The 26,223-nt window shown below is 35.7% G+C and overlaps 4 protein-coding genes and 2 pseudogenes across 7 annotated transcripts; 2 read left to right on the plus strand and 4 right to left on the minus strand.

Moving 5' to 3' along the window:
* The first annotated feature begins 603 nt into the window (after positions 1-603).
* On the plus strand, positions 604-6,309 carry LOC142555894 (putative ubiquitin-conjugating enzyme E2 24; annotated as a pseudogene).
* Positions 6,310-9,864: 3,555 nt separating this feature from the next.
* LOC142556701 (CASP-like protein 1C1) lies at positions 9,865-11,348 on the minus strand. The gene is made up of 3 exons (XM_075668182.1): positions 10,946-11,348; positions 10,577-10,679; positions 9,865-10,227 (listed from the first exon to the last, which is right to left on the minus strand). The coding sequence occupies exons 1-3, from the start codon at positions 11,104-11,106 to the stop codon at positions 9,997-9,999; spliced, it is 495 nt and encodes a 164-aa protein (XP_075524297.1). The 5' UTR covers positions 11,107-11,348; the 3' UTR covers positions 9,865-9,996.
* Positions 11,349-12,250: 902 nt separating this feature from the next.
* Positions 12,251-14,485, minus strand: LOC142556703 (uncharacterized). Its single transcript, XM_075668183.1, has 8 exons — positions 14,313-14,485; positions 14,140-14,229; positions 13,300-13,359; positions 13,171-13,210; positions 12,977-13,070; positions 12,844-12,903; positions 12,651-12,742; positions 12,251-12,447 (listed from the first exon to the last, which is right to left on the minus strand). Exons 1-8 carry the CDS (start codon positions 14,411-14,413, stop codon positions 12,361-12,363), a joined length of 624 nt encoding a protein of 207 aa, XP_075524298.1. The 5' UTR covers positions 14,414-14,485; the 3' UTR covers positions 12,251-12,360.
* A 1,893-nt stretch (positions 14,486-16,378) lies between these two features.
* Positions 16,379-16,758, plus strand: LOC142504482 (E3 ubiquitin-protein ligase RMA1H1-like). The gene is made up of 2 exons (XM_075617339.1): positions 16,379-16,474; positions 16,531-16,758. The coding sequence occupies exons 1-2, from the start codon at positions 16,379-16,381 to the stop codon at positions 16,756-16,758; spliced, it is 324 nt and encodes a 107-aa protein (XP_075473454.1).
* Positions 16,759-17,242: 484 nt separating this feature from the next.
* LOC142555897 (stem-specific protein TSJT1-like) lies at positions 17,243-19,112 on the minus strand (annotated as a pseudogene).
* A 152-nt stretch (positions 19,113-19,264) lies between these two features.
* On the minus strand, positions 19,265-25,120 carry LOC142555896 (E3 ubiquitin-protein ligase JMJ24-like). 4 transcript variants are annotated; one of them, XM_075667031.1, is made up of 14 exons: positions 24,979-25,120; positions 23,911-24,488; positions 23,523-23,662; positions 23,352-23,451; positions 23,105-23,237; positions 22,954-23,008; positions 22,035-22,719; positions 21,535-21,864; positions 20,821-21,219; positions 20,656-20,728; positions 20,335-20,420; positions 19,792-19,911; positions 19,618-19,688; positions 19,265-19,495 (listed from the first exon to the last, which is right to left on the minus strand). In XM_075667031.1, exons 2-14 carry the CDS (start codon positions 24,421-24,423, stop codon positions 19,396-19,398), a joined length of 2,805 nt encoding a protein of 934 aa, XP_075523146.1. In that variant the 5' UTR covers positions 24,424-24,488; positions 24,979-25,120; the 3' UTR covers positions 19,265-19,395. The 4 variants fall into 4 exon arrangements, with proteins under 4 accessions (XP_075523146.1, XP_075523143.1, XP_075523145.1 ...); XM_075667028.1 differs by having other exon boundaries at positions 23,896-24,488; XM_075667030.1 differs by having other exon boundaries at positions 23,896-24,488; positions 24,914-25,104.
* Between the last annotated feature and the right edge of the window lie 1,103 nt (positions 25,121-26,223).

The following is a 26,223-nucleotide window of genomic DNA, read 5'->3' on the forward strand; positions in this document are numbered from 1 at the left end:
AAAAATATAGTCTCATTTACTTTAAAAAAACATACCTAAATATTCTCTCATGCAGTTCCAACAAGGTGGACTCAAGTGCTGCCTTTTCAGTGCCACATATTTACAATTTTATACATAAAAACAGCTGAAATTCTTAGGTTTGCCACCGTCTTTGCATAGTGGGTCGGAGTAGTTATTGTTCCAAGTGGGACAATATATATATATCCCAAATATTTGGATGGTTCAGAAATGGATAAAGAAAGTGCTCAGTTGAAAAGCAAGCGGATCCCAAGTTTATGCTGTGATAATTCACTTTGCCAAAAAAACAGCCGATAGAAATCCTAGAAAGGTTACTGTTGAATCTCCTTTGTAATCCACTAAATAAGATGACAATCAAATAGGGCCACAAAGTGGAAAACAGTGTTTTTATTCCATCAAAATGTAACATCAAGACCTATGTATGTCATTTTCAGTTGTAAACTATATGCACTTGCTAATATACGTAGTATTTCCAACTAGGATAGTGCTTCATACTATGATTTATTCTATGTAAACAATCACGTTCAAATCTTCTTTTTCATTTTTTTCCACTAGGTATACGTCGGATATGTGCAGTAGTCTACAAATATCACACACACCTTGTAATCTACAAGAAGACTGAAGACAGACTCAAATGAAAAATATTTTTTGTGAGATTTAAACTTGAACTTTGAGCTCAAATTTCACACAGTCCATCGACTCATGCCCAACACGTTTGAAACTTCTTCTTCTCCATTATAGTGCAGGTCGGTGGCTTCCCAACAAGAGAAAACAATTTGATACGAATAAAGATTTTAATTATAACATAACTTTCTGTAAGTGGTACATCAAACATTGAAAATTTTAGATTGCATAACGTTGGTTAGAAAAAAATTATGTCAGCAAATTTTGTAACTTTTTTCGTTAAGTGAGGGATGGCGAATCCTCCCTAATAGAGTTGTTTTTAGAACTAGACGGGACCAGCCGATGAGACCGGTTCGACTGGAAACCGGTCACAGGTCCGGACTGGACGACACCCATAAACCATTTTTCCGGTTAAAAAAGTCAATAATCGGTCGGACTGATCATGCACCGGTTAAAAACCGGTTCACATTCTTTTTATAATTTAATTATTTCTTATATATATAATTTTGTTATTTATATACACATTTAAAATATTTAGAATTTAAGATATATTATTTACTATATTATACTATTTTATTGCAAAAAAAAAAAAAATGCTGTGTTTACTAAGTTGGGAGGGAAGTCAGAACTACTTGGTAGGTGGCCAGTGTTCCATTTTCTTGGATTCTGACAGCTTTTGGAGGAGGAGGTTTCTGATTTAGTATTGTCTGGCTACATTTGGTAGCGTTCTTCTTTCGGGTTCAATTGCTTCCTTCAGTAAAATTGTGAACGGGTAAGCTTTTTTGATCATATTGAGATTTAGTTTTATTTTCTTTCTTATGATTAGTATTTAAATCTTTTGTTGTTATTTTCTTTGGAATGTCATTTCTTTTCATATTTTCCATGAGGATTTTCGTCTAGGATTGAACGTGAAGATCCTGATGTTCTTCTATTCATCATTAAAATGCGGATGCATGTGTTGTTTTTGAGTATTATTCAATATATAGACAAGATAATGAAAGTTGTCAAGGATTTTATTTGAATTATAATACCCTTTTGATAGATGGTCGTGAAACTTTTTATTTATGTCAATTGTATTGGTTTCGTTTGAAATGATGGATCTTTCGTTTCTATACTCGATCAGAATAATATAGAGAATTTCAAAGTAGTCCCTCATCATCTTTCCAGTGAATTCATTGCTGTGATGCTTATCATTTCCATTTGTAGAGATTTTAGTTATGCCAATTTTGTTTTACCTGTTATTCGTGGATTTATCTTATAATAGCTTTAGTACTTAAATGCTTGTTTATGGAGAACAAAGCGGAAATTCTGTAGATTGAAAGTGCATAGAGTGGTTCTTTGCTTACATTATCTACTTTATTATGTGGTGCACATGCAGGTTTCATGTTATGCTTAGCTCGCCATGCGAAACATAGTGGTTGACAAGAATGTTTACTCAACAAGCCAAGATATCCAGTGTCTTACTGCAGACAATAAAAGCAGATTTCTGCTGTTGTCCATTTCTTAATTGATGTAACATGAGCTTTCAATTTTCTTGTTTGAGAGGCAAATCTCACTTCTTTGGCGTAGAGTGGAGCTTACTGAAAATTGGGTACACTCGGGAAAATCTCCTCTGGCATTTCTTTCTTGGCTTCAGAAAGAAAAACTTTCTTTCAAGGCATTCAACTGTATATATTCTCTTACAATAGTTCAGCGTAAACTCCTTTGGTTAATTTGAAGTTCCCACAGCTAGGCCGTGCCAGTTTGCAGCAATAGTTGAGGAGGGCAATAAGAAATTTCCAGTACTCATGAGATTGAACTCCAATTGTTTTGATTGCTGAATTTGGATTTCTTTTGTTTATTTGACTGTATCTGTTGGTGGAACTTTGTGATACTTTTTTGTACAATCTCCGTTGGGAACCAGAGTTTTGAAAAGACTTCCTTTGATTCCCTTCGGGGGCAAATCTCCTTTGGCATTTCATCTCCATCTCTGGAGAAATTAAAATTTGATGGATTACAAGCAGAGATAAACCGTAGAGCCGAGGTAACCTGCGAGAATCTGTCTATAGTTGATATTATCTTTGTGGACTGCAGCATCTGTCTATCAAGAAACAGTACCATGGATTCTCTACTCCATGATTTTGATAGCTACAGCGAAACTAGCAGTTCTGATAATCAGGACGACCTTGAATCCTTATATGGAGGGCAGGCCCGTTCTATATTTTCTAGTCTTGAGGAAACCATAGAAAAGATTGACGATTATCTGTTGTTTGAGCCCCGATACCTGCACGGGGACATAGTTTGCATGGTATCTGACCCGTGAGGACAAATAGGAAAGGTCATCGATATGGACATGATCGTGGACTTGGAGAGCATTTGTGGAAGCAATTCATAATATCAGTTCTGAAAAACTCCAGAAAATACGCCCCATTTCAGTTAACGACTTTGTGGTTCATGGAATGTGGCTCGGCAAAGTCGGAAAGATAGTCGACATTGTGACTGTCTTATTTGACGATGGTAGAAAGAGCCAATTATCCGCCAACGGCCCAGAGAATATTATTTCCTTATCTCCAGATTTAGTTGAAGATCCCCAGTATCCTTTCTATCCCGGACAAAGAGTTCAGGTTGAGTCTTCTCTATCTAAGTCAACTAATTGGTTGTGCGGTGATAGAAGGGGTAAACGAGATCTGGGAACCATCTGCAAAGTTGATGCTGGACTTGTGTACGTTGATTGGCTTGGTTGCGTTGGCATCAACGGTGAGAAATGTCCCGCTCCGCCTCGTTTACAAAATTCAAAAGATTTATCCTTTTTCCCATGTTTCCCCTATGGAAATTGGAAACTTGGTGATTGGTGTGTTCTTCCAAATGAGCAGAGTTTGCCAAGCTTATACACGTCTCAGCTGGTTGAAGGAAGTAAGAAATCTAAAACACCAAGCGAGACTAAGACTGCTGTTATCGTGAAGACAAAGACTATGGTTGATGTACAGTGGCAGGATGGCAGCCAATCACTAGGACGTGATTCATGTACACTACGCCCAGTCAATATTCTAGATCTCCATGATTTTTTGCCCGATTCATTTATGCTGGAAAAGAGAACAGTTGATTTGCAGCCTCCTGAAAACAAAAAAATTGGTATTGTCAGATGTGTGGATTGTGAAGAACGAATGGTAAAGGTGAAATGGTGCATGTCCTCTGTGAATGAAAATTTTGATGACAAAATGCAGGTGGAAGAGATTGTGGGTGCTTATGAATTGATCGAGCATCCAGGTTATGCGTACAGTCCAGGTGAGGCAGTTTTTGGGAAGGGCAGGTTTGTTGATGTTTTCACAGATTGCAGTTCGTTGGCAAACTCTGACCTTCAAAATGGCAGCGATCAGACTGAATATCTCAGAAATAATTTCTTATCTCGCATCGGGATTATAATTGCTTTAAGAAATGGAGAGATTGAAGTAAAATGGGCTACAGGTACCATAAGTAAGGTATGCATTCTCCACACTTCGTTGCTAAAATTCTGCAGCTTCAGTATTAAATTCAAAAATTCATATTTGTACTTTTTTTTAAGTACTAATTCAATATTCAACATCATAACAGGTTGCCCCATATGATATCTATCAGGTTGATAAGTGCGAAGGGACGACTTCTACTCTTATGCACAGCGGTGAAAATGTTCTGCAACATAATGAGGTTATTCAAGTGAAAGACGACCGATGAACCAACATACTCTCTCCCTTTATGTTTGTTCCATGAATTTGTACTATCTTACACTTTCAAGAACGTAAAACATGTTGCAGTTAAGGTAAATAACCTGCTACTCCTTACGAAAACTGTAAAAGAATCGATCACGGGCACTTGGGCAAAGATGACCTGTGATGATCCTCATAATCTCTGACAGGCACGGATTCAGCAGTTTAGGAGAGGGGCATGATGGAAAAATATGTCGTTTTAGAAAAATTATGCATAAATTTTTTTAAAAAATTACTTTTACTGGATCTGTTCTCTGTGCTATAGCTCTGTCAGATATTTATAAGTGCTAAAGTAAAGATACCTGCCAGGATGTGCTAGGATTGGATCACGACAATTCAAAGGACTCTGGCTCAATTTCCTTTTCTGAAGCTGCTCTTAGTGTTTGCACTAGTATTACTTCAAGCCTATTTCAGTCTTTAAGTACAGCATTAATTGGCGCATATAGAGGCGCATCAGGCACATCTATGGATGTCGGTGGCCAACTTCTGATGGTAGATGACTCGACGACACATCAGACAATCACTTCAGAAGAAAGTAAAGAATCAAGTGATGTTACTACATTACCATCTTGCAGCAAGCATCCAATAGTTTTTAAGCAGTTTGATATTGTAAGTGGTTGCTTGGAACACCACTTTGTCAATGCATCTGGGACGGGCCTTCAGTGTTCCCAGGTAAAAGAAAGAAATCTAAGTTGATTAAACCAGCTCTCTTGTCCAACTCCTGGTTCAGTTTTATTTGTTCTGACGTACAGATGAAAAGAGGTTGGCTGAAGAAGGTTCACCAAGAATGGAACATTCTAGAGAAAAATCTTCCAGGTGAGAAGTCCCACATTATTGTTGGATTTACATATCTGAATATATATTTTTAATGTTACATTTTTTTGGAAAATCAGTCGTCCTATCATCCAAGATACGAGAAACATTGAAATATGGCTTTTCAATGTTCTTGACAGAAACGGTTTATGCACGCGTGTATGAGGATAGAATAGACTTGCTTAGAGCAGCAGTTGTTGGGACTGCTGGGTCACCATATCATGATGGATTATTCTTTTTTGATGTCCACCTACCTCCACAATATCCCAACGAACCACCCGTAAGTGGTTCTTTTAAATTGTGCACATCTGAGTGAAGTTGTACTACTAATAAAGTCCATATTTATGCAGATGGTGCGCTATAACTCTGGTGGACTTCGGATCAATCCCAACTTATACGAATCAGGAAAAGTTTGTCTGAGTCTTCTCAATACATGGAAAGGATGGGATACCGAAACTTGGAATCCAGGATCCTCCACAATACTTCAAGTCCTCCTCTCTCTCCAGGCCCTGGTGCTCAACGAAAAGCCTTATTTCAATGAGGCGGGGTATGATTCTCAGATAGGGAACGCCGAGGGCGAAAAAAACTCCCTTAACTATAATGAAAATGCTTTTCTTGTCAGCTGCACATCCATGTTATACATACTACGCAAGCCACCTAAGGTATATTATTAATCTATCGTGTAGAGCCTTGTGTATGAATTCTTGAATCTTGAACTCAGTCTGTCGAATTTTCGAACAGCATTTTGAGGGATTTGTCGAAGAACACTTCCGTCGACGCGGCAACAGTATTTTATTGGCTTGTAAGGCATATATGGAAGGAGCTCCAGTAGGTTATCCATTCAGGATCAGGGAAACTGAACAAGAAAATTGGAAAGGAAGCTCGACTGGATTCAAGATTATGCTGAGCAAGCTCTATCCTAGGCTTGTGGAAGCATTCTCTGGCAATGTATGTGCCTAAAAAATATCAGTTTCTGTGTGGCTCTGTTCTGATCTTTTGTTCCAACGTGGTGTTACACTTCTTGTTCATACATCTAGAAAGAAATTTTATACGTATATGTAACATGAGGAGCACAACATTTTGGAGCTTTGAATAATTTATGATAATGTGTGTAGATTAGTTTGAGTGTTGATGTAACGTATGCTAGTTTTAAAAGTGCGGAAATTTTTTTTTTTTATATAGCTCGCATTTTCGAAATAATATTTAAAAATGATCTTAAATATTTGACAGTAAAAATAGCGTAGTTTAAAATAACCAAACTCGTCCAAAACCATACGTAAACGTAAACGTGTAAAAATCATAAAATCATCATCGTAAGAAAATGTTCATCTCCTCTCAATTGCATAAATCGTAATGCGGAAAACATGTGGTCCTCAGGTTGTATCACCGCACCAGGTCTGCCTACTCAGAGTTCGGCACCTCCAGTCTCCTCAACATTTAGCTCACCTGCATCACACACGCCTAGTGAGTCTAAAGACTTAACACACCTGTACCAGGAATAACAAGTACATATACATAGCACACAGCAGTGAAAAATATCATACTCAACATATCTTTCATGAACTTAAAAGCATAACGTAAACGTGTTGTGTAAAATCATATCGTGTCAAAGCATGTCATCTCATGTCATCATATACGTAAACGTGTCGTATCCTTTCAAAACATGATAATAATCATAGCATGTATCATCGTATCAACATATACGTGTTAAAGCATGTCAACTCATGTCATCATATACGTAAACATTTCCTTTTTAATTGAATTCAGTTCATTAATTGTGACTTTCGTATCAGCTCTATCGATGGATCCATCTACATGTAACCGTGGTACCCGGTGGCGAGGGACATCAGCAACAGCATTACCCATCCACTGAGCCCGGGCCTCAGCTCATCATATCTCATATCATCGTATACATATACATCGTCAGTCACAACCAAATCTCATCCTTCAAAATAGCATCATAATCATCACTTAATAAAAACATGTATATACGTAACTTTTCCTTTAAACCAAGCATGCAATGTATTTATCGTAATTCCATAAAATTCATGAACGTGATGCATAAACATTTAAAAACATGATAAAATGTGCTCAGGGCGCTGCTAGGACCAAAATCTCACCCCGGATGCAAAATGACTATTTTGCCCCTGGAAACCAAAAAATTACCGTTTTACCCCTAGACTTCTAAAATTGACCCGAAGCTTACCAAACTCCTTAAAATATCCCAAAACATTTTTAAAAGTATTCCTAGACGTAAACTCGTGCTCATACTCAAACTTAATTGATTCGTATTAAAACTTGGACCGGAGTCCCGGTTTTAACCCGAATCGAACCGAATCTTAACCAAAACTTTCCCACATTTTTACCATACTTTAAAAACACTATAATGGTCCTACAATCTTAATCTCAGACCCTTAAACCCACGGCTTCTGGTCCAGCAAGTGAATGAAGCTCTCGGTCCACCTCCATTTATCATACACTAGCACATGTTCCCCATTTCTTAACATTTCGGTCCCATTCTTACGTTCTAGCCACGCTCAACTGATACAGCCCCAACTCAACCCCTCCTATCCCACTTCAACACCCTCCTGGACCCAAAGAACTCCCGGCTACATCCCCATGCAAACCATGAAGTGCAGCCACTCAAGGAACGCTAGAACGAGCCCACCCGAGACACACCTTCACCAAGCTCACTCGATCGGCTACCACACCACGTCACTCAGACCCACCAGGGTCTGGTCCGAGGCTTGGGAGCAGCCCTTGCACAACCGCCTACCTCTAAACTCTCGACACCACCAAACCCAAAGTGAAAAGTCACGACAAGCGCACGGTTCCTCCCCGACAGCAGCTCCTACGTACCACCAGCCCTTGACAGCATAAATCCCAACATATTCTGTCCCTAAACAACCCACCACGCAGCCCCTTGCACATCATAAAACAAAACATGAGTTGTTGATCGGAAAAATGAAGAAATGCAACCCAAAACGTTCGATCTCCATGCATGGTGTTGGATCGAGATTTTTACACCCAAATAAACATCTAACAACATGTATACAGCGTATGTGATGCAAAAACGAAAGTACAATGCGTGCCTGATTATGTTTCCTACGGAAGAAGATGAAGAAATGAGCAACGGGGAGTGTCGGAGAAATGCCCACGCGAGAATAAGCTATGGCCGATGGTTGAGAGGTTGATGAAGATGAGAGGAAAATGATGGAAGGATGGTTTGTCGGTTGGCGTAATCTACTCTGAGGATTGGAATCAAGACAACCAGCTGTATTTCAAACAAAGAAATGCGGCTGAACCCATCTATATAATGAAGGAGTAAGGGCTGTCGGATGGTGGGAGAGTAATAGGTGTAGGGTAGGTTTAGGTTTAACTTAATGGTAGTTTAGGTTAATTAAAATGCACTAATGAACTTCAATTAAAAATTAAAAGGTTTTTAAGCCCGATAAACTTAAAATTAGCTCATTAAATTCAAACACACTCCCGAAAAATATTTCGTTTTGGAAAGATTTTGAAAATACTAGCCGAACCTTCAAAAAGTCCCTCGATTCTATAAAATTTGCGTACCGTAAAAATTAAAATCTTGCGGGTAAAAATACCCAACAAATCCCAATTCTTGAAAAATACCTTTAAAACATCTTATATTAATTAATAAAAATTAATCATGTAATAAAATAATTTTTCCTGAAAATTTTCCGGTCGGGTCCTCGTTCCAGCGCGAAATGAAACTTAAAAATCTTTAATGCATAAATTTTTAAAATTTCGTGAAATAAATTCTATCATACATGAATTATGCATAAAATGTATAAAAATAATTAAACATATAATTTAAAATAAAATCTTAGATGGCATGCATTCAGGTTACGTGAATTAAATTACTGAATCTTACATGTTTGTAAGAAACTAAGGCATGCAGTATTGTCGATGTGTGCGTGGAAAATGATGGCTTGGAATAAATTTCTGTGCATTGGATCGATATATCAGACCTAACTTCGCAGCATATATACGGACAAGTTTTCATTTGATTTTTAGCGGTCTGTTTATATCTTTTTTCGTTGGTAAATATTTGAAAGATGCGTACATGTAAGTACGTATACATATATACTACATCAGAAAATTACATTTACACTTTTTTTTTATCTATCTTATCATAAGTAGTCTGGCTCAATGCATTTTTTTTCTCGATTTTAATCATTTTTCACCGTAGTGTTAACGATATTTGTTGTCATGTCAGTGATCCGATAAAAAAATGATTAAATTCGAAAAAATGCAAATTAATGCACTATTGACCAACACACTAAAAAAAACATATGTATATGTATACATACAAAAATTTTAAGTGGACTTCATCAAAAGGACAATATTACAATAAATTTTAATTCCTGATTGGAAAAATTACATTTTTTTTCTCGTTACCAATATTATATATATATGCTTCTCAAGATCTCCAACCAGTGGCGGAGCCAAAAATATGGGTCTGTCATGACTAGAATTTTAAACTCTACAATCTTTTAATATTTTAAATTGATCTACATCATATTATTCCAAAAGTATACAAAATTTACATATAAATTTTTTTAAAAAAAATTTGGATCACCCGGGCTTATTACCTTGTAGCTCCGCCCGTGTCTCCAACTCAATATAGTATTATATATATAGAGGATAGATAGATATATTCCCAACTTACAATTGTACATAACATATGGTTGAACGTATAAACTCACAACATACATGTTATAATTCACAAATAATTAAGGACAAAAAAAAATCTGCATGATTAAATTAAAATGAAGAAGCGTCCGAACGAGTGAATCTAAGACTTGAGAGTGAGTAAATTAATGAGATTATGAAGAGAGTAAATAACTATGATAAGATAAATAGTTGAGGCCACAAAGCCAGCGATAAGAGCAGCCGTAACATGGTCACAAAATTTAGGAACTTGGCCGCAAATTGGTAGCCAACCAGCATTGCTATTTCCATTCTTCCCCACTTGGCCTATAGCCAAACATGCCGATATGCTAGAAACCAGCAATAGTGTCATAACCTATTAACCAAAATAGGGACAAATAAAACTTTTCAAAGCCATATATTTTTACAAGCGTAAAATAGAAAATTATTTTTAATTTTAATTTACGTGGGTTTTGTCACATCCAATCCATACCGTATGTCAACTAATTTTCGAACCAAGTTTAGATAGCAAGGTCTGCCTGAATTCTCCCACAACCAAAAATACTTTTACATTGCGAAACTATCACAGGTGTTGGTGAAACAATGCTCATTGAATGGAAAAAAGAAAATTTAAGTAGCATACATGTATATGTGCAAAAATAAAATTGCAGAAACATTTAATTATTCCACAAAAAAAGAAGAAAATATTAATAAACTAAGCTTACCAAATCAAGAACCAAGACAAAGTGGCCGTAAGAAGTCTTGGCAGGGAGAAAGGATAGTATAAAGGTGTAGCCACTTGCTATTGCATTCATTATTACAAAATAGCTGCACAAATATCAAATGTTGTGATCAAACATCCATTTTTGAATAATATGATAGAGAATTTAAACATGATTCTCTGTTCCCAGTTCAAAGAAAGAGGTTGTTAAAATATCAAATGTTACGATAAAACGTTACCATAAAACGTCCATTTTTTAATGATCTCATAGAAAACACGATTCTCCATTCCCAGTTGAAACAAAGAGATTGTTCGATAATATTCATTAATTACAATATAAGGCTTTAAAACTGTGCAAGTGAAATTAACTTACTTGAAAGCCGGTGATTTCTTGTAATCGGCTTCGAATTTGATGCTAAAAAATTCAGCCGAGTCATGGCTTGTGACCATGATCAATGTTGCAGTAAGTGTGGAAGCCAAGGCCACCAGCCTCAGCACAAACATGGGGATTCTGCCTTTATAATCTAAACCCATCGATTATATGAATATGCAGCTTAAATTTTTAACCAAATGAAAATTTCGTGAACTAAAACTAGAAGTGTGTAAAGATATTTAAAGTTGAAATATTTTGGCAAAGAGGGTTAGGAATAAGATGGAAAATTTTCAGTTAGGAAAGGCTAATAAGTTGGGAGGTGAAGTTAGTCTTTTTGAAAATCCTCGAGGGGTCCTTATATTCTAGGTAACCTAATAAAAAGGGCATAAAATAATGATACAATATAATATAATATAATAGAAACTTAATGATACCTTTATTCTTATAATTTTTGGAATTTGACTTGCACTTACAAGGGTAAAAATGCTTGATCCTGAGAAAGGCATGGCTTGAATTCATATTTAAGCTTATGTATCCATGCACGTTTTGCCATTTTTTTATTTGAAATAATTTAATGGGTAAGCAGAAATTAGCTGATCAACCGTGGCGCGTAGACCCGATAGTGAGAAGTGTCAATTTTTAAATTATAGTTTTAGGATTGTAAGAAACTGATTGAATTCATTTTATTTATTTAAAAAAAATTAAATCTCTAATCATCATTAAAAAAATTAAGATGTATCACTACTCATTTCATATCTAGTTGAATTTAGCTTTTACAGAACGTTGATCTTTCTCAAAACCAATTGATATATATGATGCAAGTTGTAGAATCTTGAATACATTACAATTAATGATCGAAGGTTTGGTTCGGGGCATTTTCGTAGGGTTAGTGCTCACGTAATATAATGACATTATTGCAACTCTTTTATATTCACAAAAAAAAGGAGGGCTGAGAACCGTTGAATGTTGTCTTGTCAGTTCAACTACTCACCGGTTAAGAACTTAGGATGGGGTGCCTAACTCTTTTTTTTTCTTTTGCCTCCTTTGACTTTGTTCAAAGACCAGGAGAAGTGATTTAAATTTTAAATTACCCAAAACTGACTTACATACATTTATATCACAATTAAACTCACAGATTGACTATGTTGCAAGTTGCAACTAGCAAGGCAAATTGCTCATGGTGTAGTTTAGAATTTTTAGATGCATAACCCTTTTGTGTAATTGAACGTCAAGAGAGAAATAACTTTTTCTTGTTTGACTTTAAAACTTGTCGATCAAAATGAAATTTAATCTTGTCCCAAAATAACTAGTTTAAAGAACTTATGGAAATTCACAAGGTGTGTTGTTATTAAAGCATCAGTGGAAGTGTCATATTTCAAAAGGACAGGACAGACCAATGATCGGAAGAGCGACTTTCAGTCATCAGGAGGGAAGTCCTCGTCTGAAGTATTACCCAGAAAAGAGCCCAGAGTCTTCCTTAGCATGCTGAATGTTTTATCATCCTGCAAAATAACACAGATGTTCAATTAAACTTCATCCTACAGCGACTTACAAATCATTCATGTACTATTGATCGTTACATGTTACCATGACAATGACATCACTGTTACATTATTATGCACATCAAACATGTCAAAGTAGTTATTGTTATTCTTTTATTTTCATATATGGATATAGATGACAAAGCAAAAGGAATATATGTCACCTGCTTCTTCTTCTTCAATGACTCCTCCAGTTGGCATATTCTTGCAGCGCTTGATTTCTCATGTTCATTTAACATATTCTTCTCCTTCTTTCCTGAGAGCATTCAAGGAAATGTTATCTTATTTTAATTTCTCCTTGTGCATGTAGTTGTGCAGTAGGAAATACTAAATAGAATATTATAAAAGATCTCTCACTTAGTTGTTCATATCGTATGAATAATCGTTCCTTCTCTTCTTCATACTTTGAGATCACATCTGTCAATAACCCAATTATAACACAAACCAGTTACTCTTTATATGTTCACACATGAATACTCATAGGAAGTACTTTTCAAGGCCTGCAGATGCATAGCTTTCTCCTTGCAGAACTTCTCAAAAGTTTCTTGAAACTTGGCTGTCTCGTTCTTCAGTAGATTCTCACACTGAAAGGAACCAAGAAATACATGCATTCAATTTGAAGCATGGAAAGCGAAATGATCTTAAAGTACTCAGAAAAGTCCCTTTCATTTCTGAGTGTGTCACCTCTTTTGAGTTCTTGTAGAGTGTCTTTGCAAAGTTTTGCCTGACAATGTAAGAAATGGTTGAAGAAGTGACCCAGAGTTAATGACAGGCAAGAGTAAGATAACTATATGTTCACAAAAGTGTTATCACCTTTCTTTCTCAAGCTTTGATTTCAATTCATCCAAACTTGACTTGATCTCAGAGGACACGCTGTCAGGAAAATCACATATAAGGTCATGAACTGGCTTGAAGTTTTGGAGATTCTTATGGCCAAGGTGACCTAGCAGTTCGCCAATTGTGTGATATGCATAAGAACGTGATCACTCATTACTAAGCAGGTTTTATTTCTCTGATAGATCAACACAACTCTGATTTGAAGCTATTTATGTCAAGAAAAAAATGAAAAAACAAAAGCCATGAGCATGAATTTGACCTTATTTTTTCTGTGATGCACGCACACTCTCCCCGCATTATCAACAGTGAATAAATTATTTAAATTCATGTAAGCTGCTTATGTATGCTGTCAATCTATGTTACCCAAAAATTGATCGACATGCATACATATTCCTGCGAATTAACATGCTGTGATTCAGATAAATTGCACACGCATTCATGGTAAATAGAAATAGATACCAAGACTCCTTTATCAGTGAGAACATGATGGAAATGACTTCGTAAACGTTTCTATGTTATCAACCTGATTGTTGTTCTATTTACATAGATAATTATCTCAATTATTCTCCTATTAAATTCAGAAATCCAGCTCAAAAAATAAAAACTGCAGAAATCTAGAATCACGATAGTTTTCGAACATTCTAATTCATGTACAGAGATCCAAATAGGCCAAAATTTGAGATCTAAAAATAGCTAACAAGGAACAATAAAGAACAACTTCTCTGTAATAAGTTTCAACGTATTCTAACCATATCATAGAATCAATGCACAAACATGACTAAATTGTTAGATCTAAAGAGATATGCAGAGTCTCGCCTCGAAATCGTCTCCTCAATCTTCTTCTGACCATCCTTTTGCGCCTTCTCCTTGATATGCTGAAGAGCACTCAAAATTCCTTTGATATCACTTGATTTCCATATAAAAATTACATCATTTCAAGGAATTTGTTAAAACACGATAATAACAATAATCGGAAAACAGAAGCCAACCTGGAGATAGCGGCATCAAAATCATCGTCGACTATGACTCGCTTTCGTTTCAGATTATTCGACTCCAACACTCGTTTGGAGATCCCTTTTTCTGCTGACATTGCGAATCTTTTAGGCTTTGATTCTTCCCCGCACGATCGCTGCTGCAGTAGTTTCGGCTACTAATATTTGAATATGATCGAACTGATTTTGGCGGTGAACCGCGAATCTGCTTATATAATACCAGATGCCTCGCAAATTTTTTGGGCTGGGCCGACTCCAAATTGTACCAGTACAAGTAAATACGAGATAGTCCGATTCCAATTCATTTTTGGGTTTAACTTTCGTGTTTCAGCCCAATTGAATGAAAAAGATATTAAATAACATTTTATTTATTTTAAAAAAAATTACTATTCGTTCTGAAAAATATCGATCTCATGGAAAATTTATGAAATACAAATATTAATTGAAAATCTAGTCAAAATACACCAACACAATAAGTGATGGACCGATAAGTGAAGTGTGACAATGTTTATCATATATCTTTAGGCTGTGTTTGGTTGCTTTGATTAGGTGAGTTTATTTTTTTAACTCACCTAATATCATGTTTAGTACGTTTTTTATTTAACCAAGTCAATCCCTCCTATGAATAATTAAGTTATATTAGGTGGGTTAAAATAATCACTCCTCACTCCCTATGATTATTTATCTCACTCTTAATCAATCCTATTTTTTCAATTTTACTCTTCTCCTAAATCCAAATTCACCACCAATTCCCTCCACTGACCGCCGGACGGCAACCCCCGCCGCTGCCGACCACCCTCTCCGCCTGTCGACCAATCGTCACCACCGTCGCCGCCGGCAACCACAGCGCCGGCTGACCGCCGCCATCGTCGCAAAAGTGGAAGGGCAATTTTATCAATTTATCAAAAAATTATTAATTATCTCATTTTTAACTATCATACCAAACATAATATTATTTTATCATTATATATTATATTTCTACTTCAATCATTTTTTTTATCATTTTTCTCTTAATCATTTCATTATTTTATCCTCCAACCAAACGTAGCCTTAGTTGAATAAAATATGATGATAAAACTATATAACAATGATTAATTTTTATTTTTCTCGTAATAATTATATAATTAAATAGCTAATATAATTGATAATTTTTATAATTATATGGTTTCATACTTCAAATTAAATGGATTAAAATTTACCAATAAAATATAGTTAAAATATTATAATTGTTTCAACAAAAAATACATAATAAAAATATCACATCGATGCATACATTAATAAAAATATCAGGTACAAGCCCAGCTGCCAACTCTTTGTAACCGATTATTTCTGATTTTTTAAATTAGTCTCCATAATTTTTTAAATTAGTCTCCATAATTTTTTAAATTAGCCCTTCTTTTTTCCATCTTGGTTGGTTTGTATAAGCAGTTGATTTGTTCTTGGATTGTTTTATGTAAATTTGTCAAAATAAAATTCGGGGTTTTATCAACTTTTTGTTGCTTGCGTGATTTTTTGGGAGAGTATTAGTGAAGATCTGTGGTTTGAAGTTGGAACTAACGAGTGTGTGTGTGTGTGTGTGTGTACATAATCACTGTCAAATTCTTTGGCTGCATAATATTGTTGGGGAAGAGATTACTGCGGTATTATGGATCTTATGCTCCGAGCAGAGTTGTGCATCAGCTCGGCCAATCATTTAGTCGGTGTAGGAAATTTTCACTGGGTTTAGATCGGAAACAAATCACGCTGAATGTGTAAATTGATGTATGGATACTTGTTCGGGATTATGGAAGAAAATTTCCGTTCATTTACCTTGGAATTAGTTGTTCTTAAAGATTTGTGCTTGAGATGCAAAGATTTTATTTGTTTTATTTCAAAAATAGGGTTCCTTTGTATATCTTCTCATTTTTATCACCTTTGAGAATCATCGTTATTCTAGTAAAACAATTTTCCACTAATAAATTTCGTGCGAAGTTGAAATTTTTTAGTTTTTTCACCAAGACGGCTCGTTTCTTTGCAGAGTTTGAAGAATCCAATAGCTATAAAGAACTACGAAAACTCCGCGGATGGCGTTTCAGGAGTACTTTGTGCAAGAATGGGGACCTGAAAATATTTCTGCTTCTTTCGATTGCAGCATATGCTTGGATTTTGCTCGTGATCCGGTAGTAACGCTCTATGGCTACCTCTACTGCTGGCCCTGCATATACAAATGGTTTAGTTCCCAGAGCGTATCCCCCGCCCCAAAATGAGCTCCCCAAATGGCCCCGTTTGCAAGGCCAACATTTCTGAGAAAACCATGATCCCTTTATACGGCAGGGGACTCTCTTTTTCCAAACCTGAACAAGAAACCGACACCATCAATCCTAGACCATCGGCCAGTGGCATACAGCACCTCCCTTCACATAATCTTTATGTAAATGAGCAGAATATACTAGATACAGGCTGATAAATCTTTGAACAGGGTTACCATTTTTCCGTTCTGCTGCATTCTCTCGTGTCTTATCCTGTTTCGAGCTTGAAGACCATATATATATTCACGACGTTTGTAAAAATTTGTATAAATTTCTGGGACTTTTGTTTGTCCCTGTTTGTCGAGGATCTGATAATTAGCAGTCTTGTATAATGGTCAACTTCATTAAAATGATAAATTTGGCCTGAATTTCGACTTTGTTGATCTTTTTTTTATGAATAACGATATATTCACCATTTGTAAGCTTCAGTAGACTATACTGGCAACGAGTTACTAGGGACGGGTCTAGCAGTGACAAGCTGATATCCAATTGCATTTTGTAAATAAAAATACTTTTTTCAATTTTTACTTTTAAAATATAAATTTCATATTCCAAAATACACTAATTGCCAGTTCCGATCAAAACTCACGTGGCACCGAGGCACGAACTACAGAATAGGAAAAAAAAAAATCTTCGCGATGCAGAATCGAAGGTGATCATTTAAATACGATACTTCAGAGTTCAGACCCAGTGGCTTTATTCGTCAAATACGAGTAAACCGAATGTACAAATCTTTTCAAGAAAACGAAACACCCCAATTACTCTATGGGTTGTGTGGTTTGATTCATTAGTGTGAATTGAGAAAAGAAAGCGTGATTATTTGCCGTCAAAGATAGCGGCACCAACCCAATTCGTTGAGCTGCCGGTGCGGGGGATGCTGTGAAGTCTGGTAAAGAGGTCTACTTGAAAAATGACAGCATTGATATGTCCATGATTATCTACTTGAGGGATACCTACCACCTTATGAAGTGGATGATCAAAACTCATTAGCCCGCTCTTGTTTATGAAGAAGCACCCTGCAAAATTTCGTAAACTTGGATTTCCATGCACTTTTTTTTAAAGTCCAAACAAACGGGACCGACCGGGCTACGAGTATAGTAGATCAAGATTTTTACTTCAGTTCATGGAAAACAGTAGAAAGCACCAAATTTTACCTGGAGGGAAGGGAGTGTAGCAATTTCCACAGGCAACAGAGATGACATTTGGATCGTCAGTGCATACCAAGGATCCATCCGATGCAGTTCCCCAATGAAATTGCACTCGTCCATCACCATCCTGCAAAAAAGTTGGCCATCATAATTTAATTACGATAATTTGTTGCTGATCTCAAACAAATATTTGAAGACGAAACGAACCCTGGCAAGAAAAAGAGTGGAGTCTTTGGAATCAAACAGAATGAAAGCAAAACTTCCAAGGAGTTGTTTGACAACTTGATCGGCTGGATAGGGAGCACGATCCCGCAATACTTGTTAGACTTCAACTATAACCATGGCTTCCGTAGCTTGTCTCGCGAGCCCGTAATGCCGTCTCAAATCACGAGTATTGAACAACGCCCCAGAAAACAGGCAGGATATCTCATCTATCACTACAATTGATCTGTAAAAATAACGTAAAAATCAGCTCCAAATGTAGCTGCCAATGTCGAAAAGGTTTCATACCTGGGTAGAACTGGATTTTCATTTTCATGCGACAAAGCCAAGAAATTTCCATTAGAAAGGTTGTAGAAAGTGGCATCAGATCTCCAAGAACGAAAAGTTTCTGCCATTTCTCGTGGGGAGCAGTTCAAACAGCTGTTTCTTCCGTCAAAAGGAAGACTCAATTCTTTTGAAGGGTTGCCGATTGTACTCTCGAAAACGGCCAACATTTTGAAGCAAAGCAAAAGGGATATGGAGAAACCCGCGTTCAAATTTAGCAGTAAAGATGGTTACGATGGACTCTCTGCATGGATGTTTATCCATAATTTTGTTTTGGCAACTGATACAGGCGGCACCTGTTGAGGATACACGTGTATACTGATGAGAGATGTAAGCCTTATTTAAAAAAAAAAATCCTTTATGGACCATGGTTGAGTAATTGGTCTTCTTGTTTTACAAATCGAAGGCAAGAGAATTAGTTGAGATAAAATGTATGATGTCCATGTCTCGACTCCGTAAAATTTCAAATTCTGAAAGATGATAGACAAAATTAACCAGAGTTTATTTGCGTTCGATTTTTGTGACTCGAGTCAACTGTCAAGTGACCAAATCAACCGTTACTCTGTTAAAAGTAGATTTCTTTTCATACACATGCATATGATTATAAATCTTAATCCATCTGTGTCCATTTTGAGAAGTCCGAAATGATTCTTTCTCTTTGCTACTTGGTTGGTTTTCGGTTCTTAAATTTCTCTTGTTGAATACAGTTGAGCTTATCAACGCTCTTGTTTTATTACATCTAACATTTTAATTTCATCTCCAATTTTTTTGTTGGATCAGTCAATTTCAATTTATGCCTTGCAAAACTCCATTTGAAATCTGTTGCTTTTCATTAATTTCTTCTGAAGCAACTTTGATTGAAATATGCAAAAACCAAGAGAACGCATTTTTTAAAAAGAAAATTAACATATGTATATATTATAAGCAATAATTACTATATCCAATGTTGCGTTTTCACGGGCGAAAATAAACACAGAAAAATTGCAAATATCAAATAGCTACAGTTTTGCAGAATACAAGACAATGCATTCACATATATTTGTGCTAGTACCAAAACTTGAGAAATATTTCACCCATACCATATACATCTTAAAAGTGTCAAGAACAAGTGACCTGTCTTTGTTTTACCATTCTTTCCAAATGTTTAGAGACCAATGCCGTCAGATTAGGATCCTCAAAACCAAGTTCGGGGCCGAGTCTGCAGCAAAAATACAGAGACAAAAAGACCTCATTAACCAACCAACCAATCAATCCATTACTGTACCTTCTAGCTATCATCGTTTAGAATGATAACAAGGTTGCATCTTAAGAAATGCTTACTTCGGATCAAGAACTATCTTCTGAACTTCTCTTATGGCTGAACTTGCTGCGTATAATGATATTTTTCCCACCTGAAATGATTATATGGTCCAGATTACTTCCAACAAAAACAATAAAGACAGACAACTGGGTGGCCCACGGATAGGAGGTGAAGAAAAAGAGAATATGCTTGACCTCCAATATCTGAAGTTTTGCTTCATGGTCATTTGGAAGACCTCGAATTTCTTCAGACAATCTTATAGCTTCTGGCAAACTTTCAGGGGAGAGAAAATCGAGGCTCAACTGAACTGAGGACTGGAAATTGCACGAGTGAAACAAACATGCTAAATTTACATTAAGCCTTTCAAAGTTCATATTGTTGCTCCCTGTTGATATACACAACCGAATCCCCAAAAACTTTACTACCTAAATTCATGCTAAAATGCTACTAGGGGTCAAAGTGGATCACAGATACCATGTTAGTTAAAGAACAAGGCAGGCCAGAGACAGATATCGAGATAAGGATCCTTGAATAAACTGTTTATATGTTAAAGAAATATTCAAGGCCAAAATGTTCCAGGTCACAGAAGTATCAGTGCATCACATCTTAAGGATAGAATAAGAGGATAAAATAACATAAGAACCATTTGGAACTAATATGATTGATATCTTTTCAGTCCGAGTAAACATAAATAGCTGGCCACAGATGCTAAAAGAGTGTTGAAATCTGCAACTCACCTGAATATGCCTTGCTTGGAAAGGACATCCAGCAGGGATGAAGATAGCTTCACCTATATGATGTTCAAATGACCAAGGCTCCACTTCTGAGAGAAGAGTAAAACCAATTCACTAAAAAAAATATTTCTGTAGTAGAAAACTAGCAATACAGTTTTGACATGGAAAATATTCTCCATTGTGGAGTAAAACTGTAAAAGATGAAGAATTCAAAACAAGAATGTTTGGCACGACTGCAAACACGTAACAAAAAAACAGTTGCCCAAACAACTGTAAAGTCTGCAACAGGCAAACTAGTGTAATTAAAAAAACTTGGCCACCTACCAAATTCTTCTTTCAGCTGTCTTTTGTGATGCCTATTCAAATATATTACCCCATCATAAAGAGACTGGGATAGCTGAAGTAAAAGAGCACATTAGCAACAAAGACAATCATATGATCTTTGTAAACGAAAAATTTTAAGTTGCTAAACCAAGAAAAATAAATCACATTATCATTAAAGATATTGTCCGCCCTCCCAAGTTCCTTCCAATGATTTCTTATATACTCAATCAGTCGGGGTACATCCTTTCGGTGGAACACATCCCATAAAGCTCCAACTTGAGATTTGTCAAAATTGTTTTCTCCAGCTCTGTTCTCTGCATAATTGACAGCTGTCTCCTTGTCAAGATAACTTTTGTCGGTTTCGTGTCCATCCCTTGTCACTGTATCATTTGGATGAAGAGTTGTAACAGGACCATCCTCTCCACCAGGTGATGATTTTGAGTGAATTTCAGGGTTAATACATGATTGTTCTTCAGCAGATATTCCCCCAGACTTTTTTGTCCTCTCCATCTTAGTAGGCATACCTTGTGACTCCACTTCACTAATATGAACCAAAAGAAATACCTGATCACAGAAGAGAAGAGGTAAGTCCTCTAGATATCTTTGACATGGACAGTTGGATGTACATTAAAAAGACACTAAAGAAAAGACAAGGTATGATAATTTCCCCTGTGGGAATTTCAGATGAGACTGAGGGCAAAACAAAGAAAGCTCTCGCCTCCGTCCTTCCTCCACTATTCTCATCCTTTAGGAGCCCTTAAGGCCATAACTCATGGAAATGTCCAGCTGGCCGGAAAATTAGCGCAAAACAAGAAAATCACACAATTATACAACAGTGTTAGGTAGAAAGATTGCAGAGATAAGAGACTTGTCTCTCACCATGTCACGCATATTAAGACGAAGATTATCTGTCGAATCACCCTGACCAATCTCTTTGTGCATACCATAAGTAATAAATATCTTAGGACCCACGTCGTTCTGCAAGGAATAATGAGGCAATTTTGCAGCAACATTTAGGAGACCCCACTTGGAATGGATGAACTCGAGCAAGGGGAGTTGATTGATGAATTCAGATCTATGGCACAACAAGAACTCTTCTGAAGCACTCGGAGAGGGCCAATCCTTCAATTTTAATAACTGTGGCCGACCATTTTCATGAATTCCACCATCAAAATATCCTTTCATAAATTCCCCAAGTTCAATATTAATCTGCAATTCGCATAGCAAAAACAATTAGCATGCATGTTTTAGAGAGAAGCTAAGTATCCAGGTATGATGATACAAAGGAAAATGATGAGAGCACCACGAAATTTGTAAATGACAAAAGATAGGCACAACCCTAGATACCAACAAAATTAAGTAAATTGATTACAATATACCTCAGTCCGGTCAAAGTAATCAACAGCTTTCACAAATTTGTCAGCATCTTTAGTTTTCTCTTCGTTCGTCTCCTTAATCCCACTCCATATGACCATAGGATCCCAAATGGACATTGCAGATGTACCAAAAATCTCCTTGATGATAACAGGTTTCCCCTTGTTCCAGTGCATTCTGAAGTCTCCAATCCCTCCATCTTTAACATCTTGTGAAGATGGATGGTACAAAAGGTTATCATCTTTCTCTCTATTAGCATCCTGGCATTGTGTGAGGTCAAATCCAGTTTTCTCCAGGTTATCAGAATTACATACCTTGCAACCATTGACCATTTCTTCAACATTTTTTACAAGTTTTGCAACCCAATTCATCTTAAAGATGCGCTTCAAAGTTAAAAGGTCGGATCCACAACCCCCATGTTCCTTTTTAGGGCATGGAATGCTGCCATCGACATTAGCTTTCCAATCAGGATACCTTCTACACAAATTTAGCTTAACATCCGATAACTTAATGTGCTCAAACATCATTACTTCAACTTGATCATCACTTTCACCTGTAATCTGTTTCATTTCGACATTTTCCGATGGGTTAGATGCTTTTCTCATATCTTTGCAGCAGTTAAGGCACATATCATATGAGCACTTTGTGCAATGTCGATGATAATCAATGATGGGCATCCTGCAAGAATTACTGAAAAAGAGAAGTGTTTAAAAGCTTCACAAATCATATTTTATTAGATCAAAATAAATTTAACTGGTTCAACATAAGCATACAAAAAGGAGTGAAGACACATTAGTGATCATAAAGATGCCATTAGCATCCCCCACTCACTAGGGAGAATAAAAACTGGTGGAAGAACAATACATTTTCAGTACAATAGGGAAAAAATGCAAACGGAATGTGAATGAATCTTTATACGCTTACCAACACATTTGTTCATCGGCACTTATTTTAGTCCTGACAAGGTCTATTTTGTTTCCTGCAATAGTGATAAAAAAGAAGTTTAATCCCCGTCATGAAAGATGTCATTCAAGGATCAGCCTCAATATACTACTAATGTGCAAATGAAACATACCTCGAAGTCTTTTTTCCAGCTCTACCTCAGAAGACTGTTCAGAATGGATCTGCTTCACAATCGGAAGCACAGCAGATAAAAGACAATAGAGGTACTGCAATTTTTCTTTGGCTGGTATCTCGCGTATCCTTGTCTTACCAGAACATATATAAAAACAATTGTAAGGAATTCATAATACATCTTGAAAAAAGTTGCAAATTATGATAGATCCTAACTAAGGACAAACTGCTTAGGCAAAAAATAAAACCTTAATCAGGTTATCCCCTCGTAAGCAAACCCAACAACTGCATGTACCACGACATGCAGGACAAACCCTTTGAATCTCCTCCACTGGGATGCCAGGATACCTGACAAATGATGGGTCACATGTAGGGAGGGAAACGAGAAACAAATCCTTAGAAATTTATATTTGCCTCACCATGTAGAGATACAACTATCACAATATCCTCTTCTATCACATTTAAGGCACCAAATCATTTCCCTGTCATCACGACGACATTGATGGCAAGGTTGTCCCCTGGTATCATCAGAAGATTCCAAGCTTCCATCAGAAGTCTCCTGAAATGAAAAGTGCCCCTCAGTAGAATTTACAATGACAAAGAAGCATTCTACTTAAGAAACTAGTACTAAGAACTGAACAACTGTTGTAGGTAATTGTCTATAAACCTCAAAACGATGAAAAAATAAACTTCGAACCAAGTTCTAAAGAGTTTTGGAAGGCAGCACAGAAACTACAGAAACACAGAGAAAGTATATAATTTGATTTGCGTAGAATGAACCACACCACTCACCATTTTAGGACTAACCTCAAATGTCTTTTGTGATCTGCTTCTGGATGAATCCACGGCAGATGTTGGTGGTGTTCTACAAGACCTTCGACTTTCCTCGTACTCTGATCCGTCAAGGTCATCGGTTGACCTTAGAGAACTTCGAGCTGAAAAGCTCCTTCCTGAGGGGATTTCAGGTGAATAGTTAACCTGCCCTTTAGGTAATTTATCCTTTTTCTTCGTCCCAGAGGCCGAGCCAGAATAGTCCCCAAATTGTGCACTGAGTGGTAGATCCATTTCGTCACTCTTGCTTTCCAAGTAGACATCACTTTCACCAGTAAATTTCCTCTTAGTTTTCTTTATACTTGCACGCATTGCAGAATTTGCTGCCCTCTTCTTTGCCTGGATGTAATGCTTTTCGCAAACAGTCTTATCAGGCATGGACATGGCGGTGCATCTCCATTGTTTCCCATCGGACCTCTTACACCGCAAATCATCAGGAATCCCAATATTGTCCTCACCCACTCCAGAGGACAACCGTGGATGGTCCATAATAAAAGTGTCTTCTCAAGATTTTATTACGAGAAAAGAAAACACCCAAATCTTGTACTCTCAACCTGTCATCATCATAGTTTAAACATAAATTTTAAAAGCAAACATCCGCGACAAGTATCAATTCATCTTGGATGAAACAATAAACCAATTCGAGAAAGAAATTCCTTAGAACTACAAAACCAAACCCAGCTAGAGAATTTGACATAAAGATAACAGAACTTGTTACAATCTCGTTAGACAAGTGATTTACCGGGAACTTAACCAACGGCAAACCTTTCAAAATTTTAAAAACTTCAGAACTACAGCTCTTACTACTGATAACGTCGCAAACATAGACATCATCATAAACTCATGCTAGTCGATTGCAATGAATAGATACAGAAACAAGATGCCACCTTTAAAAAAATTAAATCTTGCTTCTACAATAACTTAAAGAATCAGAAGCCTATTTTTTCCCAAAAAAACAACAAAAATAAAAAACCCCAACCCGTGAAATCAGTACTTCCAAACAGAATATAGCCCTAAAAAGAAGATAGATGAGCCCGAGCATGCCTGGCTATATAGTGTGATGTGCGTAGCACCAAGCGCCGACGGGAAGAGAGAGAAACAACAGGCGCCGGAGCTGTCCACCCGAGTTGGGGCAGCAGAACCAAAACGAAGTCGTCACAAATCTGGCGTTAAGAATTTAGTTATTTTTTAAAAGGTAAAAACTATGTCATTGAATTTATTTTGTTAGATTACATGTAAAAATATTATTTTTTATGCTAATAGTAGTTATTTTTTATTATGAATATCAGTAGAATTGACTCGTCTCACGGATTAATATTTATATTAAATATTATATATATTATATAAATAATAATATAATATTTATTTTATTATTTTAATAATTAGATATTTAATCATAAAAATTAAAATATTTGATCAAATAAATTTATAAATAATTTTTTAGATAATTTTATTTATTTTAATTAAAAATATATATAATAAATGGTTTGATTTAATTATTTATAAATAATATAATAGTAAAATATAAATGAAAATTTTAATGCAATAATACAATTTCTAAGAATACAATATAATAATTGAAAATGTTAATTAAATTAAAACAAATATAAGATATAACAATTAATATATGTAAAATAAAAAGAATATTCTGATAATAATTTTTTTGGGGTAAAATTTGAAGTAAATGAGTTGGAATAGGAAGTTGAATTTGGTGTAGAAAAATTCAATTATTATAGTGCAAAACTTATGCTATAATAGAATTAACGTTTGGAAATGACCTTTAAGCTCCGTTTGATACGTGTGATGGGATAAGTAAATGATTAGTAATTAGAGTGATTAAAAAATGAGATATATGGATTAATAGTATGGTGGGATAAATAATATGGTATTTGGTATGATTTTAAAATGATGGATTAATTTTGTAAATTTTGTTGCAATGACCAAAATGCCCCAAGTGTTAATTAAATATATATTCTTAAAATAATTGGATAGATAATTAAATATTTATAATTATAATTTACATTTATTAAAATTAATTTAAATATATTTATTAGAAATAAATTTGTAAATATGCATTTATTTTAATAATTAAAATAATAATAATATTTTGAATGTTAATGTTAAATAAAGTTTAGTAATAATTACAATATTATAATTTTTAAATAATTATAAATATTCTTAAAATAATTTGATAGATAATTAAATATTTATAATTTACATTTATTAAAATTAATTTAAATATATTTATTAGAAACATATTTGAAAATATTACGGTAATCATTAAATAAA

The sequence above is a fragment of the Primulina tabacum genome, chromosome 9, assembly GCF_025594145.1.
Source record: "Primulina tabacum isolate GXHZ01 chromosome 9, ASM2559414v2, whole genome shotgun sequence".
Taxonomy (NCBI): Eukaryota; Viridiplantae; Streptophyta; class Magnoliopsida; order Lamiales; family Gesneriaceae; genus Primulina; species Primulina tabacum.

What these genes read in the sequence shown, in the direction of transcription:
- LOC142556701 (XM_075668182.1), bottom strand. Translation starts at nt 11,106, where the DNA reads ATGGGTTTAGATTATAAAGGCAGAATCCCCATGTTTGTGCTGAGGCTG. An exon ending in AAGAAATCACCGGCTTTCAA is followed by an intron (nt 10,680 to 10,945) that starts GTAAGTTAATTT and finishes ATATTTGTGCAG; the next exon opens with CTATTTTGTAATAATGAATG. An exon ending in TTGTCTTGGTTCTTGATTTG is followed by an intron (nt 10,228 to 10,576) that starts GTAAGCTTAGTT and finishes TTTGGTTAATAG; the next exon opens with GTTATGACACTATTGCTGGT.
- LOC142556703 (XM_075668183.1), bottom strand. Translation starts at nt 14,413, where the DNA reads ATGTCAGCAGAAAAAGGGATCTCCAAACGAGTGTTGGAGTCGAATAAT. An exon ending in CATACGATATGAACAACTAA is followed by an intron (nt 12,743 to 12,843) that starts GTGAGAGATCTT and finishes GAATGCTCTCAG; the next exon opens with GAAAGAAGGAGAAGAATATG. An exon ending in CATTGAAGAAGAAGAAGCAG is followed by an intron (nt 12,448 to 12,650) that starts GTGACATATATT and finishes GTTATTTTGCAG; the next exon opens with GATGATAAAACATTCAGCAT.
- LOC142504482 (XM_075617339.1), top strand. Translation starts at nt 16,379, where the DNA reads ATGGCGTTTCAGGAGTACTTTGTGCAAGAATGGGGACCTGAAAATATT. An exon ending in TGGATTTTGCTCGTGATCCG is followed by an intron (nt 16,475 to 16,530) that starts GTAGTAACGCTC and finishes CAAATGGTTTAG; the next exon opens with TTCCCAGAGCGTATCCCCCG.
- LOC142555896 (XM_075667028.1), bottom strand. Translation starts at nt 24,423, where the DNA reads ATGGACCATCCACGGTTGTCCTCTGGAGTGGGTGAGGACAATATTGGG. An exon ending in GAGGGGATAACCTGATTAAG is followed by an intron (nt 23,238 to 23,351) that starts GTTTTATTTTTT and finishes TGTTCTGGTAAG; the next exon opens with ACAAGGATACGCGAGATACC. An exon ending in AAGATAGTTCTTGATCCGAA is followed by an intron (nt 19,496 to 19,617) that starts GTAAGCATTTCT and finishes TTTTTGCTGCAG; the next exon opens with ACTCGGCCCCGAACTTGGTT.